General features: G+C 39.0%; 1 protein-coding gene across 1 annotated transcript in view; it reads left to right on the forward strand.

Annotated features, from left to right (window-relative positions):
* Positions 1-15,584, forward strand: part of LOC117367821 (Golgi apparatus membrane protein TVP23 homolog B-like) — a 19,942-nt gene extending 4,358 nt beyond the window's left edge. Inside the window, exons 3-7 of the mRNA XM_033960794.1 lie at positions 1,362-1,506; positions 5,294-5,383; positions 9,692-9,823; positions 10,729-10,857; positions 14,784-15,584. Of these exons, the coding sequence (XP_033816685.1) occupies positions 1,362-1,506; positions 5,294-5,383; positions 9,692-9,823; positions 10,729-10,857; positions 14,784-14,816 (529 nt within the window). The 3' untranslated portion in view covers positions 14,817-15,584. The remainder of the gene's footprint in view (positions 1-1,361; positions 1,507-5,293; positions 5,384-9,691; positions 9,824-10,728; positions 10,858-14,783) is intronic.
* The last annotated feature ends 3,278 nt before the right edge of the window (positions 15,585-18,862 follow it).

Genomic DNA, 18,862 nt, shown 5'->3' on the forward strand with positions numbered 1-18,862 from the left:
TAGATGCTGTACCATGCAACCACAAATCAACAAAACAATACAGAAATAATTCACGGTCATGCGAAACTTAAGGCAAATCCGAAAATTCTTCGACAGAAAACAATTCCAGCTCATGGTCCAATTCTAGTCCTAGGACTTCTAGACTACTGCAACATCCTCTGTCTCCCCTGCCCCGCAGTCATGATAAAACAACTACAAACAGTTGTAAACACTGCTCTGAGACTGATCTATTCACTGAAAAAATTTGATCACATCACCGCTGCATATCTCGACTCACACTACACAATACAAGCAAGAATACTATTCAAATTCTACTGTATACTATTTAAAGCCATGAATGGAGACAGCCCAGCCTACTTGAACAACTGCCTAATTCAAACTACCACAGCCAGGCAAAGGAGAACCTAGACACCATTCACACACCCTCCAATCAGAGGCGTCAAAGGCAAAAAAATGTATGATGGCCTACTGGCCACACAGACAGCGAAACTAGACCACCAACTCTCCAACCTACTGATCACGACACCAGACTACAAAACTTTCAGAAAAGAAATAAAAATCCTGCTATTCAAGAAATCCATTAAGACAAACTAACACCGCAAGAAGCATTTCAATCCTGCAAAGCAACCCGCTCTACTCTATAACACTTCTGGAAATGTCCAGATAACCTTTTATGTAATCCGCCTTGAACCGCAAGGTAATGGCGGAATAAAAGTCACTAATGTAATGTACAGTTTTTTGGGATTCTGAGTAAGTCACTTAACACTTCATTGCCCCAGGTACAAAATAAGTACCGGTCTAAAATATGTAAACCACTTTGATTGTAACTACACAGAAAAAGTGGTACATCAAGTCCCATCTCCTTTATGTAAAACTGGTCTTTTAAAAATTTTTACAGGTAATCTAATATTTTAAACTATTTCCAATTTTCTTCTTTGTCTAACTCCAGTAAGGCTAACCAGCATATATGTTGGGGCAGCTTTTCTCACCAGCAGTGATTACTATATTCATGGTAGCCATCTTCCTGAATCCATCTTGTTTCCTCTGTTTTGCACCTGATCATTGCTGAGTCCATCATACTGTAGACTTGAATTTAAGTCTGCCATGCATTGTGTTGCTTGTAGTGTTCACCTTGGGGCCATCCCAACATTAAGCAGCTCTTTTAAATTATTTGTAATTCTGAACAAAAATATTTTAAATCTTTTTGTAAGTATGTTTACTACCAATGCCATTCTCTTTTTATTCAGTATTTATGCTACTACCTTGAACTAACTACAGGACTTTTTATTTTGGATTTACTTTTTATAACAAGTTTTTATATTGAAAATAAGTCTTAAGGTGCACCCATTCTTTCTTTTCAGACACCCGGTAGCCTCATTTTTCCACCTTTTCTTCCGAGTCAGTGCAATAGTTGTGTACCTTCTGTGTGGCTTAATCACAAACAAATTCATTACCTGTATGGTGACTATTATCCTGCTGCTGTCTTGTGACTTCTGGGCAGTAAAGGTAAGGCTTCTTCTCTAGGTGTGCTTTCTTTAACTTATTCTTTGTTACATTTATATACAATAAATGAACACAGGTATGGTTTGCTTGGTTTTTCAGTTGTCAGTTATCATGTTAAGTTTTACTACCCCAATAATTGTGTATTTAAGTTTTCTAGGCATAGGTGAAATGTTGTGGCAGCCGTGTTAGTCCACTTTTCTTTTTTTGGAACTTTTTTATTGGACTAACTTAGGGCCCCTTTTATCAAGCTACGCTAGAGGTTTTTAGCGAGAGCCAGCGCAGTAAATGCTCTAACACTCATAGAATTCCTATGAGCATTGGCTCACTTACCTGCCCTCGCTAAAAACCTCTAGTGTAGCTTGATAAAAGGGGGTTTAATGTATTATAGGCTCCTTTTACAAAACTGCAATAGAGGTTTATTCCACAGGCTGGTGAGATAAACTCCCAGGAATTCTGTGAGCTTTGGAGCATTTACCTTGCCGGCCCACAGTAGAAATCTTTACTGCAGCTTTGTAAAAGCCAGCATTTATGATTAACTTTTCAAAGATCAGAAATAAATGTTGACAAATATCAGTATATGTAAGGGAAACATGAAAGCATTCCAGTGACAGTTTCACAGGAACAGGGAGGGGTGAGGACTGGTTGTGTAGGAGACGGTTCATAGTCAGTGGCCGCAAACAATTTGGCGCAAGACAGAAGCGCGCGGGGGAAAAAATTATTTTTAAAGAGCTCCAACGGGGGGTTTGGGGTGGCAACCCCTCCACTTTATTGGTTAGTGTTCGCGCTGCTGTTGGAGGGGGGCTCGGGGGGTTGGAAACCTCCATTATAGAGAAAGCAAAACTTTTTCTGATTTTTTTCAGGAAAAGTTCCGATTTCTCTATAATGGGGGGGGGGGGTTCACCCCCCCCCCCCCCACAACGGCAGCGTGAACACTAACCAATAAAGTGGGGGGGTTGCCACTTGGATGTGGAGCCAGTTGGAGCTCTTTAAAAATTATTTTTTCCCCCGCATGCTTCTGTCTTGCGCCAAATTGTTGGTGCTGGATTGTCGGCGCGCTGGCGGTCTGGCGTGCTATTATCCCATCACCGTAGGAGACAAAGCAGTTTAAATTCATTTGTAATGTGAAAAAACACCAAGGTTTTGTTAATGTCCTGTCTGGTAGCTCTAAAATATTTCACCAGTATAGCACCCTTTTGCACTTTTTGCATTGAATGATATACACCACGTTAGGTGATAATCATTGGTAAAACAAGCCAGATGCTAAAGACTAGAATCAGTTTACCCAGATATCATTAAAAATTACAATGTCAACCAGAATATCATCTCTGTCAGACAACACTTTGGAAAACGGAACACTTGTACTTTGCCATGTCTGGATACCAACAAATTTTTCAAATGAAATTGTATGCATCCTTCCATATTCTTAAAAACCTATCCCAGTGAATTCATGCACTTACATTTTACACCTGCTTTCATGCACAGTTCTTTTGGACTAAAATATGTGTACATTTTCATAGTTACATGGATAAATGCAAATATCTATCCAATGCTAATTCTGATACTTGCATGACCTTTAATGTTGGTTCTGATGTGGATTGTGCAGGTGTTGGTTACATATCACTAATCTTAAGGTATAATGAGACTCCTGGGGTGTTTGATGATGGACTTTGGCTGTTTGCTGCTCTGCATGTATTTCTGCACAGAAGTCCATAATGCTGTTCAGTTTGCTGCCATCCTCCAACCAAAATTTGAACTGACTAGATGGTCCCTGCTGCTGACTAGATGGAACCTGCTGGTTTCTCTGGATTAAGAAATGTACAAGGCTTTCTTATACCAACTGGGAATAGCTGAATCCAGTTTGGGTTTTTTTTTTTTTAATTATACTTTTCTTTCTTGGACATGAAAGATGTCTGCTGTTCCTCTTTACATTCAGAGAAGTTTTTTGTTAACTTAGGGCTCCTTTTATGAAGCCGTGTTAGGCTTTTTTATCGCCAGCTGTGGCGATACTAGCTCCGACGCTCATAGAATTCCTATGAAAGTTTGAGCTAATACCACCTTGACGGCAATAAAAAAAAAGCCTAGCGCAACTTCGTAAAAGGGGGGGGGGGGGGCGAGCTAGTTAGTGATTTATTTAACTGGGTGCCCTGTTTCTGAATTGCAGCTATTTTTATATGTACATTACTAAACAAAAATAATTGCATATGTATTCTGAATATTTAACAATCTTAGGGTCCCTTTTACAAAGATGTAGTAGCAATTTTCAGCAGGACATGTACCAAATCCCGTAGGAATTAAATGGGCTTTGGTCCATTTACTATGGGGAAATCACTACCACAGCTTAGAGCTCCTTTTACGAAGGTGCGTTACGGGTTTTACCGCATGCACCGGATTAGCGCGCACTAACCAAAAATCTACCGCCTGCTCAAAAGGAAGCACGCGGCATTTTAGTGCGCGTTATTCCGCGTGTTAAGGCCCTAGCGTGCCTTTGTAAAAGGAGCCCTTAGTAAAAGAAGCTCTTAGATCTGTATTTAATTCTATTAAACAATGTTAACTTTTTCCATTTTAATTTAGTTTTTCATTAGATGTCTTTGAAGCTGATTTTGAGTGTTTGAGTATTTTAATATTGAACATTTGACAGTACATGAAACTGTAAAGTGGTGGTGTAGTTTTGTTTTTTATTATTTTTTTATTTTAAGTTTATTGAAGAAATGCAAAAAGATATATAACAATGAACAATGCAACCTACAGCCCATACAATCACTTCCCCCCACCCCGCGAAATGTCATACTGGGATTCTTCAGCACAGTGTTTTTGTTGTTTTTTTTTAACAGTGGTGTGGATTTTTTGTTGTTTGTTTATTTTATTTATTTTTTGGAAGCCTTACAGATCAAACAAATGTGAATATCTATTTTAGAACAACAAATGCCTAAACTAGCAAGCTTACACTGATGCTAACAAAGTTGTTCATTTGGCTTGGACAACTCATTTACTGTAGATGTACCACAGTAAGGAATCTAAAGATGATTTGTTATGAGGCATTAGCTGGATAACTCTGACCACAATTCAGTAAACCAAAATAAATATTGGTGAATGTAGGCAGAACTTGAGATTTTGCATATATATGCATATAAACAAAATTGTTTTCAGTGTGGGCTTTATTTTTTATTTTTAATTCTTTATTCATTTTTGATATCAAATACAAAGTGCAAACACATGAACATTCAAGTAACGTACCATATTGCACTCTATTGCAACAATAAAATAAAAACCTGTTTTATCCCCCCTTCAAACCCTAACCCCTCCCCCCCCCTCCACCGGGATATGTATAATGTTCATTCATGAAACAAAGGGAAATAATAGTAGCAATAATAATGATAATAGTTCATATTCATATCTTACAATATTTTGTTAACGGGCCCCAAATTTTCTTAAATTTACTATGATGTCTCAACTATAAAGAATTAATATTTTCAAACTTAAAAATCTGGCATAGGGTTCCCACCAAAAACTATAATTTAAGTTATCCCAACTTTTCCAGTTTTTCATTATCAATTGCATGGCTACTCCTGTCATGATGAGGAACAATTTGTTTTGATTTGCATTAATTGTTTTTTTGGGTAATAAAATCGTTCCAAATAACACTATATCATATGATAATTCTAGTGGAATGTCCAATATTGTGATAATTTGACCCCAAATGGATTTCCAGAATTTGAGTATCAAGGGACAGTGATAGAGCAAATTATCCAATGTCGGCTTTATTTAAATGCTTTATTTAATTTTTTTGCAGAATATCACAGGCAGATTATTGGTCGGCCTCCGCTGGTGGAATCAGGTGGATGATGATGGCAAAAGTCACTGGATATATGAATCTAGGAAGGTAAACTGTGAGACCTATTACTTTAAAATCAGAATGTGTAGCCATACTTATTACTAAGTATTGATAAGCAAAATTATCAATATGTCCTTTTTTAAATTTGGATTATTTATTAGGGGATCTTTTACTAAAGATTAGTGCATGATATTTGTAGCACTTCATAGGAATAAAATGGGTCCTCTAGCAGATAACTTTGCTAACCTTTAGTAAAAGTTTCAAGTTTCCAAGTTAATTATGTTTTTACTACCTCGCGCTTTGGGGAAACCTTCAGGGTGGCTTACAGTCTAAAATACAATAAGATACATACAAAAGTCATCGTGCTCTTCAACATATTTATAAATGACTTGGAAATTGGTATGACGAGTGAGGTGATTAAATTTGCAGACGATACAAAGTTATTCATAGTAGTGAAGACACATAAGGATTGCGAAAACCTGCAATGTGACATAAACACGCTTGAGAAATGGGCCGCTACATGGCAAATGAGGTTTAACATGGATAAGTGTAAGGTGATGCATGTCGGTAACAAAAATTTATACACGAATACAGGATGTCTGGTGCAATACTTGGAGAGACCCTCCAGGAAAGAGACTTGGGAGTACTGGTAGACAAGTCAGTGAAGCCGTCCGTGCAATGCATGGTGGCGGTGAAAGGGCGAACAGAATGCTAGGAATGATTAAGAAGGGGATCACAAACAGATCGAAGAAGGTTATCATGCCACTGTACCGGGCCATGGTACGCCCCTACCTGGAATACGGCATCCAGAACTGGTCGCCGTAAATGAAGAAAGACATAGTACTACTCAAAAGGGTCCAGAGAAGAGCGACTAAAATGGTTAAGGGGCTGGAGGAGTTGCCGTACAATGAGAGATTAGAGAAACTGGGCCTCTTCTCCCTTGAAAAGAGGAGACTGAGTGGAGACATGATCGAAACATTCAAGATAATGAAGGGAATAGACTTAGTAGATAAAGACAGGTTGTTCACCCTCTCCAAGGTAGAGAGAATGAGAGGGCACTCTCTAAAGTTAAAAGGGGATAGATTCCGTATAAACGTAAGGAAGTTCTTCACCCAGAGAGTGGTAGAAAACTGGAACGCTCTTCCGGAGGCTGCTATAGGGAAAAACACCCTTCAGGGATTCAAGACAAAGTTAGACAAGTTCCTGCTGAACCAGAACGTACGCAGGTAAGGCTAGACTCAGGGCACTGGTATTTTGACCTAAGGGCTGCCGCGGGAGCGGACTGCTGGGCACGATGGACCACTGGTCTGACCCAGCAGCGGCAATTCTTATGTTCTTATGTTAGACATAACAAGCATGCTCACAAGTAGGTCAAAGGGATGAACTACATAATATAGTATGGAAGAGAGGAGGGAGAAAACATAAGGGGGGGGTCACTTGTTGAGAAAACATCTGATGCTTCAATAAAAACATTAATTGCATATAAAAACCACTGGTCACTCCCCTCCTGTATAACGCGCACTGATTACCCTTTGAGCATCAAATAACATATAAGATTATGCTGTTGGCATTTAAAACAATAGCTGCAGGCCAACCAGAATTTATGAATAAATTTCTGATCCCTCACTCTATTCTACCAAAATTTGCTTTCCATTCCATCATTGCGGCACATCCAGTATCATGAAAATTAATAAATTTTCCGTTACCACTCCCTCACTTTGGAACTCAGCCCCAAATCATTTAAGAGAGAGAACGTCTTTACTTCAAGTCCAGTCTAACAACATTTCTTTTTCAAGACGCTTTCGAATCTTGACTGTCTAAGGACATGTTAAGGAAACATTTGAGTTAGCCTTTTGGATGCTCCTCATGGTTACCCATCCTTTTCATTTTTCCCCTTAATTGTTCTTTACTATCCAAATATTGTAGTTCTTTCCCCTCTCGTTCCAATTAGTCTTTGTGTTTTTCATCTGTATATGTCATATCTTTGAGTCTGTTCTTGCCCCTTTTAAAAAATTCTTACTTATTGCTGTAAACATGCTATTTTATTTTTGTAAAACCGCTTTGAATTTGGATAAGGCGGGATATCAAATTTTAATAAACTTTGAAACCTTGTCGTGCCCTTCAACTGCAAACCACTAAACGACGTTCCTACTCCCACTTCATATCGATTGCCCCCATAGATTAGATCCCTTGAAGGTCTCCTTAACTAGGAAAGCAATAAAAACATTCCTGTTCACCTAACTCCCCCACCCACGATCGATAAATTACAAAGAAATGTACATTGATGCAAGATCCTTGGCATGTGTCGTGTTAGGATAAAAAGTTGTATTGAAAAATCTTGCACTGTAACTATGACAAATTTAACCTGTAAATTGTATACCGTGTTCCCCCGCAAATTCGCGGTTCGTGGACTCAGTCATTTGCGGTCTGCTCTGACTACCTCTTCCTGTAGTAAAGTCGGGCTACACCAATCAGGAGCTGCATATCAAAGCAGCTCCTGATTGGTGTGGCCCAACTTTACTATAGGAAGAGGCGGTCGGAGCAGACTGCAAGTGATTTTCTTCACCTGCTGGCGCTCCAGCTGACCTCCCCTGCCTCCCCTGCCTTTTGACAGACGAAAAACCGCATTTGTGGGAAATTTGTGGGAGTTCCTGGAACAGAACCCTTGCGAATTTCGGGGGTGTACTGTATTATGGATATTGGCATTAGATCCCTAGCATGTGTCAAGTTAGGATAAAAATTTGTACCAGAAAAGAACTTCTAACTATGGCAAATTGTAACCTGTTAATTGTACATTATGTATGTTAACCTGTAACCTGTCCTGAGCTCTTTGGGGAGGATGGGATAGAAAACAATGTTTTCGTGAATCTTTAAAAACTATCTTGTTTGGTAAATATTTTGGAAATCATTCGTACTAATATTCTTCCTGATTTTGCTTCTTCTTTTCATCTTTTTTGGTATCTATCTTTTCTTTTTTTTTGTATCTTTTTTTTAATCATTGTTAACCGAGTCAAGCTCCTTATTTGGTTGATGACCTGGTATACAAAGCTAAGTTTTTGTTTAGCTTAATAAATGTAAGATGTCACTGTAACCAATGGACAAGTTCTCAAAAATGAGATCCAACTTTTTTGTGAATGCAAAAGAATAAACTTGAACTAGAAACTTTTTATTGGGTGTTGTAGAGTGTGCAAGTTTCCCGTTTCCTGCCCCACACTTTTAGTACATTGACTGAATTCTATGTTAGAATTGTTGCCGACTGTCAATTTTTGATGTGTATTTGATTGTACCATTGCAAAATAAATTTGGGAATGAAGATGAGTATTGACACCTGAAGTAATTTTCCTTTGTTTTGATTTACTTTTCCTTTGTTTTGATTTACTTGTTAATTTCCTTTCCTTGAACCCTACAAGACTAGTCCAGATGAGTGGGTTATATCCTACCAGCAGCTTTAGGCAGAGAACAACTTCCATGCAAAGATTAAAGCCTTTAGTTTAGCTTAGTTAATTTATATCTAGACAGATCACACTCAGTACAGAATCTTCTCCATGAATATAAACAGACAATTTATTTTGACTCATAGAGCCAATCATTTGGTTGAATCCTCTTATCTATCATCTCTTTCAATCCTGTATAATCTATCTCAATTGCTGCGCTCTCTTGTCTCCAACTGCCTTGTTTTGCCCAACCCCAAGAATGCCTTTGGAAATCTACTCATTACTCTGCTTTCTCCTCCGTCCACCTATCCATTTGGAAATTTCTTTTGTTGGGTTTAAATCATTCTTGAAGAGTCTGTTGTTGGCAAATAACCAAGATGACCAGTGATTACTTTTCCAGGTCATTGCCTTTCTCCCCGCCCTTCTGCTTGGGTTGGAATGCTTGGTTATACTGTTTGTTTGGAGAAGTTATTTATTTGAGTGAGCTTGAGTGCTTGGTGTCCTCTTTCCTGCCCAACAATTTTGGGTCTGCATTAGCTTAGATGTCCACAATTTGCTGGAAGAAGAGAATACTGGATATCTGTTTTGACTACATCCTCCTTTATTCCAGGACTTTGAGATTTGAGCAGAAGCTGTTTTCTGCTTTCATTTGCTGGAAGGGAAGCATAACCTAATTGTCTGGACTGGTCTGGTCTGATGAGTAGGAAGGAATGGATAAGACCAGAGTGCTGGGCCTGTCTTGGTGTTTAATATATATATTTGTTAGTTTTGTTGTCGGATATTGGCTTAAGATTCACTCTTCTTGTACTCTATTCACTATATATTAATAATTTATAATGACCAAGAAAGCCTAAACTTTTGTTGTTGTTCAAACCCCCCTTCTCCCCTCCTACACACTCATTGAACGCCATTCCGTTTTCAGGCATCAACTCATGGGAAAAGAGCAACATCTGATGCTGAGTCCAGGATCTTCTGGCTGGGGCTCATCACATGTCCTATCATCTGGGTGATATTTGCCTTCAGTGCCCTATTTTCATTTAAATTGAAATGGCTGGTAAGTGCAAGACAGTTATAAGAAGACAGGCTGAAGCAAGGTGGCATGAATGTTGAAAGTTATATTTTTGGAAGAAATTTAAACAGGATCAATATTCAAAGCAATTTAATTGACCAGAAAGGGTTCTTGGCCAGTTAAATCATTTGTTTGGGGCTAACTGCTCATTTTCAGTCACACTTAACTGGTTAGTGCCAAACTGAAAACTGGCTATTTTGGAAATGTTCTGGAAGCAGAGTCGGCACTTGGCCAGCTAAGACTGAAACAGGGTTTGGAACTGGTGTGTACTAGAAATCAGCCGTATATTTACTGGCTTTTCTTCACTTGTCAGTTTTATTTGACAATTAGCCAACCAGACCAGTCCAGCTCTTTAATGAGTTGAGTAATAGAGAATGACACAGTGACAAAATTCATCACCGTTCCCATCCGGGAAACCATCTTCATGTCATTCTTTAAGGAGAGAGGGAAGAATGAGAGTATGAATGGCCACAACCACTGACCCACAAGCTTTGCTTTGAAGAATGCTGGTGTAGAAGGACTGAGGTTGAAACAGACACTACAGAATGACAGTCTCTGGTATCCAGAGCAGATATTGTGATGTCATAATGCCTCATTCCACCAGTGCCTAAGAGCCAATCACATCAGTGATGTCACAATGGCTTCATTATCCTTGGCTCACATAAGAATCAGAGTATGAATGGCCACAACCACTGACCCACAAGCTTTGCTTTGAAGAATGCTGGTGTAGAAGGACTGAGGTTGAAATAGACACTAGAAAATGACATGGGATTATTTCCCGCGGGGATGGGAACGGTGATAAATTTTGTCACCGTGTCATTCTCTATTGAGTAATAAAAGCCAAACCTTGACATTGATTTTATTTTTTTTTTTTTTTCCATTCCCCACAGGCAGTGGTGATATTGGGTGTTGTTCTGCAGGGTGCCAACCTCTATGGTTATATTAAATGTAAAGTGGGCAGCAGAAAGAATCTAACCAGTTTGGCTACCAATTATCTTGGGGGGCAGTTCTTTCGTAGGGTAAGTATCTTGGCATTCTTCTGTGCCTATAAAATATTCTGGATTCATCTGCTATGACTGAAGGAATGAACATTATCAGTTATGATACATAATGTTTCTTTCTGATGTAGTGAAAAAGTGCCTGGGTATGTGAGCCACATAAGCACATACTGTAGCGTTAACACATTGAAAGAAATTAATGGTTTGGATTATTCATATTGCCCTTGGCATCTTCTTTTTCTGACTTTAGATTTCTGGCACTTCCATGTACATATTTGCATTGGAAAAGTTTTGTGCTCGATTTACAAAGATGACAGCTGAGCATTCCTCATTTAGGTGGACTTTTATAAAGGTGCCCTGCCTAAATGCCAAGCTGCCCATAGGAATAGAACGGGTGGCTTGGTTTTTAGTGTGTGTGCTGAAAAAGACCCATTAGGCTGGCTCTTCAGTACCTTTGGATGGAGAGAGAAAAAAACCTTTAGCACTTCAGAAGCTTGACACAAAAGGCAAATTAGAAGCAGACTTTTGTGATTTGATCAGTTCCAGCCTTGGGCTTGGATGACTAGGTGTAAGGGTAAAATTTTAGATCAGAATTGAGACATTCAGCTACTCCTCCCTCTCAAGGATGGTGTTTATCAGTTTATGGAAGTCTGCCACTGTTAATTTTTTAGATCATGAAATTTTATTCCTCGATTGATTTGGGAAAAACATTTTGGCCTTGAATGAAATAATTTGTAAATCAAAGATGGTGGGTTTAGGGAAGCAAATCTACTCCCAAAAAACAAGAAAAGGAACCCCACGGTAAACATATTAAAGAGAAAAAGTAGGGAAGGAACTTATACACATCAACCTGAGATAAAAAAAGAGTTTATTTAATGCAGTTATGAAACAAAACATGTCTGTTGCCATAGGAAGGTATAACAAAACCAATCTATCATGCAAACCCGACATGGTCCATGTTTCGGCTTTATAAAAAAAACGCCTGCCTCGGGTACAGATGATGATCTGATAGATGGTGCTCAAAAGCTTCACAAATAATAATAAGCTTCTGAAATGGGTTTAGGGAAGCAGCTTAGAGTGGAAAAATCATACAGCAGTAACTTTGTAAAGCTAGCACAAAGGGTAGATACTGTATTTTTGTATGTAGCATTCTGGAGAGCTTTAGCTTGAACCTACAATTCTTACAAGAGGGTTTGCACAGAAAAATACAGAGCCATGCATTGAATACAAGGAAACAGAGAAAAAACATGCTTGAATTAGTAAACATTTGAAACGTGAACATGGGTGCCAGTTATCAAAAGCTGAAACATTTCAACTTTTAAACCATCAGGATTAGCTTACAGAGATTAGCAAAATAAAGTATAAAGTACTTAACAGGAGCATGGGAGTGCCTGGTACACGGGATGGGACTGTACAGGCTCAGGGAGCATTGGGTAAAGAAGCCAACTCTGCAGTCATACTAATTTTTTTTTTAATTCATAAGTGTATTTATATACCATAGTCTAAATGACTACACTGGGTACTGATTTACCATTGGTTACTGCTCAGATGGGACTTAAATGAGCAAAAAGCATTGCAGCATTTATTAATTTTTATTTTAATAAAGTATACTACAAATAAATGTTGTTTGAGTTTTATAAAAAGCAGAAAAGGTTAAAATATAAAATTTTGCATTGATTGAACTAGTTTTGACCTCGGCATATTTAAGAGAAAGGTGTCACAAGGTTACAACTTGAGCTCTCTTCACTGCTTGCATTTCATAGTTGGATATCATACGCAAATCAAAACATAAATGAACAGATTCTAGAAAGGGCACCTAACTTAAATAGCATAATATCCTTAATAGGCTCAGTAATCTACTCTTCTCCTGTAATGTAATTCTACTGGAAATGCCCAGATATCATCTTTATTGTAATCCGCCTAGAACCGCAAGGCACAGGCGGAATAGAAATCCCTAATGTAATGTAATGTAATGTAATAAGTGGAAAAAAAATGAATTGTGCAATAGGTGCCTCTCCGATTCTATAAAAGATAGCAGACTATCACATGGTGTTTAGCGGCGCCTAACCCTAAGTTGCTGTTTCAATGGGCGGAGCATGACTTAGGCACCGCCAGTCGCAGTTCTCCAAAAACATAGGCTCTTGAAATGTAGGCCCTTAAAACCATTACCTACATTTCAAGTTTTTACATAGGCGCCACTAGCCACAATTCTGTAAATGGCACCTAAGTGTGACTGACACGCGGCTGGCACTGGCCGATTTAGGCACCGTTTATAGAATCAGCCCCCAAATACATGATTACTCCAATGTATTTGACCGCCTCTTATGTTACAATAAACTATTTATTTATGTATTCAATTTTCTATACCGTTCTCCCAGGGGAGCTCAGAATGATTTACATGGACTTATTCAGGTATTTAATTCAGAATTTAAAATCTATTCATTTGACAAAATCGATGAAAACGTAGTCCTTTTCAATCCCTTCAAAGTAAATCTCAAAACGCAAAGAGAGGCATAATCAAAAGAAACGTCTATGTCTATTTTGGGTCTAAGTCGCCCAAAGTCAGACACGGGAAAAGGTCCATTATCGAAAAATACATCCAACATATTAAAAAAAAAAAAAAAAAATCGTCCATCTGTATGTCCAGCCGCCTGATTGCCCAGACTGCTAAGTCCTTCTTTATACCCCATTTTCATCCAGAAATTTGTCCAAGTCACAAACGCCTAGAAAAGACCTTTTGGGTGCATGAGGGGCCAGAAAAGTGATGGACTGGACACCCAGACATGGCACCAGGGTAGTCGGGTAACTTACAGGGCACTGCTGTGAACTTCACAAAAAGGATCCCCCCAAAACACCCCCAGAATCTACTAGATCCACCTATCAGTAGCCCTTATGGCTGCAGGAACCACTTATATGGCAGTACAAAAGGATTGTGGGTTTTTTGGGGGGTGCATATTTTTCACCATGAATGCAGTGATTAGAGTGGCTTATGGGCCTGGGTCTTCTTCTCCATGGTTCACTAACTTACCCCGAAGACCACTTAAGCCACCTCTGTGCAGCTCTACTAGGCTTTCCTATGCCAGGCTTCCAGGTACTGATGTTCTGGAGGTAGATATATAAAGTTGTTATTACAATTTTTATGGGGGGGGGGGGTCAGTGATCACTGGGGCAGTGTGTGGGAATCTGTACTTTGTGTCTGCAGTGCTTATCTGGTCACTTTGGATACCTTCTGTGGACTTAGACCTGGTTTTAGATGGCCTAAATTACAACATCCAGGTTCCGTCTAGGCCAGGGGTGTCAAAGTCCCTCCTTGAGTGCCGCAATCCAGTTGGGTTTTTAGGATTGCCCCAATGAATATGCATGAGATCTATTTGCATGCACTGCTTTCATTGTATGCTAATAAATCTCATGCATATTAATTGGGGAAATCCTGAAAACCTAACTGGATTGCGGCCCTCAAGGAGGGACTTTGACACCCCCTGGTCTAGGCAGTGTTGTAAAACTTTCGGTTATACATGCAGAACGACTAAGTCTAGGACAGCCCACGTCCTGTTCAAATCCCGCCCTCGACACTACTGACACGCCTCTTTTAGCTCTGGTCGTTTGGCAGCACTGTGAAGGCCTAGGTCGTTTTTAAATACGTCTAAAACCCGGTTCAATTATGGACGACTTGTCTCACTGATTGTCCAAGTGCCGATTTAGGCCGGTTTTTCTGTTTCGATTATGAGCCACATAATGTTTTCGTTCTTTATATGGAGGCAGTGTCTAAGGTAAAAAACCCTTCAAAAAAAAAAAAAAGTCCACAGCATAACAATGCCAGCAAAATGATGTTACTATAATAATCTTATACTTAACTAAATGCTGTTCTATCGGGCCAATGCTCTTAAAGCGTATTGATACTATTGATATTCTCAATAGATGTATAACCAAAGTTTTCTCGTTCACAGGCGACGGCTAAAGATAATCTGGAGGAATCATGAGGGCCTCACCACACCACATGGAATTCCATTTCTACTGATGACCAGCAGAGTCTATTTTCTTATTTAGGATTTGGGAACTATAATAACTATTGTGGGGTTTTTTTTAAACCTCCTCTGAGCTTGAGTGAATTCTCATAGCTGACAGTGGGTAGCTTTTGTTTTCAGTGCTCCTATTAGGAGTCCCATAGAAAATCCATTTCTTAATTCTGTAACCATCTCTGTTGCAGAAGCACAGGAACTAGAAAATAAATGGTGAAAGGGCTTTCTGGCATCTAATCTAATCTATTTTATAATTTGTGGATCACATTGTGCCTATTTAGATTCAAAGTGATTTACAAAGTTAAAAACCTATACAATATATGGGGAGCTTACAGCAAACAGACATCAACTGCAGAAAATTCAGGTAAATGGCCTTGACATTTTCTGCCTGTGCTAACAATTACATACTATGTAGTGAAGAACAAGTTATAAAGTATTGTCTACCAAAAGGATGGGTAGTTGTTAAAGCATAAACTTAACACTAAGCAGCAGCAGAAATACTCTTTTCCTGTAGAGATGAACTAATCTTAAAATGTTTAGTTGGGGCTGTAGCAAATCATGGGGATTTCAGCAAAAATAATTGTTACAAAGCAATATATTGAAATGTACTGTATATATCATTCTAAAACCATCTCTGTAAATATATATTTAAAAATTCTTACACTTATGTAAATGAGTGAAATGTTTTTTTGATTAATCTATTTATAAAAAAGCAAGTTAATTACTGAACTAGTATGTGTCCCTCTAAATTCTTAGGGTGTGTTTCTTAGTAGTGTTTAAATCAGTAATTTCTATCTAGATGCAGGGGTGAGTTTTAATAGGGGGAAAATGGAATCTTGGCACGGCTGCAAACCCTCCCTCATTGAACTCCCGCTGTTGCTACATCTGCCCTCCCCCCCTGAAGCCACAATTTTCACATCACTCACCATTTTACTTCCAATACCTGTGATTCATGAAGAAACTTCTGGTGCAAGGCTTGCCCTGTGCAGATCAAAATCATAGGACCAGCACAACGGGGGTAAGATAAGTGCCAAGATAAGTGCCTCCACTGCCAATTCCAGACTTCGTTCCTTTCATCTAGCTGCCCCCTATGCCTGGAATAAATTATCTGAGTTTGTCTGCCAAACCGCTTCCCTTGTTTAAAAGCAGACTTAAAACCCACCTTTTTGATATAGCCTTCAATCCTTAACCGTACTGCTCTGCCCTCCAACCCAGCCAGCTGATTAACCGTCCCCCTTAACTGTATCCATGACATCCTGTTTGTCTCTCTTGGCTGTTTAGATTGTAAGCTCTTTCGAGCAGGGACTATTTTCTTCTTTTTTGTGACACTGTACAGTGTTGCATACATCTGGTAGCTCTATACAAATAATTAATAGTAGTAATAAGTGCTCTTGGCAACTTTTGGTGCCTCAAATATTTGGCACCCCCTCTGCACTTGTGTGTAGTACAAACTCTACAGATAGAGTTTGGGCAGAAGGGGGTTGTGGCACATACTCATGCACATAAGGTTTGATATTGAAAGCTGTTTTACCAGGCAGGCTCCTGTCCAGACTTAGAGAATGACCTGGGGACAAATTTTCCCCATACCCTAGAGATCTCTCTATTCCTGTCCTGGCCCCAAGAGCTCTGTCCTCATCTGTATAAGCCTCAAATACTTTAAAATCATAAGTGTTTAAGGCTTGCGTGGTTAAGACAGAGCTTGCAGGAATAGGACAGGGACAAATTTGTCTCCTTGTCATTCTTTAGACTATCCAGTGGCATTTAATAGAATAGTGGCACTGATTATCCACCTAAGCTAAACTGCCTAATTTGTGGGCAGAGTTGACATGGTTAAATGCCAATATTCAGCACATACAAGAGACACAAAACATATCTTGAACACGTGGCTCTATCCTCACCAAAAAGCACCAGTATTTTCACCTTAAGCTATCCAACCACATGCAAGAATGACTCTGAAACTTGGAACACCTTTCTGCCTAACTTTTCCCCTCATCTCTGCCCTTCCTCCATTCTTCAAATCTACATCTTCTCCATCTGCAACATCTAGGAGATTCACCAGTTGTGAGTACATTTACCTTATTTACTCAACAAAATATATTTCAGAAAATTATAAGGACTGCCTGTGTGTCGGTTTGTGTGCTAAGGTTTAGCTCTCTTGAATATACTGTATGTCTTCTGAGAGAGTTTCTGACTGAAGCAGCAGCCATCTTCAGAAAAGCAAATTTGGAAAAAGAGAGTGATGGTTTCAAAGTTGGTGGCCAAAATATAAACATGAACTATGCAGATGATACAATGCTCACCACCAGCAGCAAAGGCATGCTGTATCTACTGAGAAAAGTGAAAGCCAAAAGTTATAACATGGGATTAGAATTGAACATAAGGCGAAGATCATGAACAAGGAAAGTGATGAAGATTTTGAGCTTGAAGGTGATAGAATAGAAGTTGTAAAGGATTTCAATCTCTTGGGCTAGTTTGTAAACAAAGAAGCAACTAGCAGGGAAGAATAGCACTTGGTCACTCTTCAATGAAGGATCTCGACAAATTATTCAGAACAAGGAAATAACACTCCAAACGAAGATCAGACTTGTCCATGCACTCATTTTCTTGGTGATCAATTACGGATGTGAAAGCTGGACACTACAGAAACAAGACAGAAAGGAGATTGACTCATTTGAACTTCGGTGCTGGGGAGGGATTTTATTCGTTTCATGGACCACCAGAAGAACTAACATCAATTCTGGAAGAGATCAAACTGAATACGTCACTAAAAGCTCAAATGATGAAGTTAAGACAGTCTTATTTTGATCATACTGTCAGAAGAGAAAGATCATTGGAGAAGGACATCATGTTTGGGAAGATTGAAGGAACCAGGCGAAGCGGGTGATCTGCAGATGGCTGGACATGTTCAAAATAACCATGAGAATGGCGCTGGAGGACCTTACTGGACTAGCACAAAACCAGTTTCTTTTTAGATCTGTAATTCATCAAGTCACTAGGACTCAAACATGAGTTGATAGCACTTTAACTAAAATGCAGTCCTTTCTTTGCCCACGTCCGCTTAACCAAATAAGTGCCGGCCATCCGCACATATCTGGATATTTCAGTGCTGGTGCCTGAACATAGCCTGACCTTGAATTTCTGTGCATGAAGCCGGTGGCGGCTAAAAGATCGCTCAACACAACCAGCTGAATAGTTACCCCCCTAGATTTTAAAATCTTATAATCAAACAGCCTTTTGTAATTTGGACACAAGTGTTTACATCAGTCTTTGTGGTGGATGTAAGAGTTTGTGCTTTAAATATCAGCACATATTTGGCCTCTCATACTAATTAATAAGCACATAGTTTTCTTTAGAGAAGAGGCTTCAAATAAGTACTTTCCTATTATTTAAATCTAAACCCCACTTACAGATTATGTTCCACATCTGCAGAGTACACTGGTATCTCAAGATAAGATACTAACATGATGCTTTCTAATGATCTTTGTGCAGCATACGTCCTTGCTTAAGGTAGTGATAGTAGGTTACTTCTAAGTTACTTCATCCTATGCTCTCTCATTCCAGCGTCCTTTCAATTGAAAGAAACTTGCCTCCACAAAGGGTTCGGCAAATGCTTTGCTATTTGTTTATATACCTACTGTAAACTCCAAAATTATCATGGGGTGTGCATTTAGGTACAGTATTTTTCTGCATGTTAAACCTGCTGTTAAATTCAAGGGAAAATAACAGCAATAAAAGAGAAACCATAAATTGCCTGTTTTCATAGCTCCCCAAATTAACATAAAACTGTGCAGGTAATTATACAGAAAATGTCTTCTAAAGGAAATCTTAGTTGCTTTGGATAGAAAACTGTTTGTGTGTATGTGGGTTTTTTAAATTGGGGGATTAGAGAATTAGATCTGGACTGTGCACCAGTGTGGTTTACTTGAATGTTTTGCAAAGGTTTTGATATTGCCCCACAGTGGAAACTTATGAATAAACTGAATAGCCTGAGAATAAGTTCCAAGTTA

This window comes from Geotrypetes seraphini, chromosome 10, assembly GCF_902459505.1.
Source record: "Geotrypetes seraphini chromosome 10, aGeoSer1.1, whole genome shotgun sequence".
Taxonomy (NCBI): Eukaryota; Metazoa; Chordata; class Amphibia; order Gymnophiona; family Dermophiidae; genus Geotrypetes; species Geotrypetes seraphini.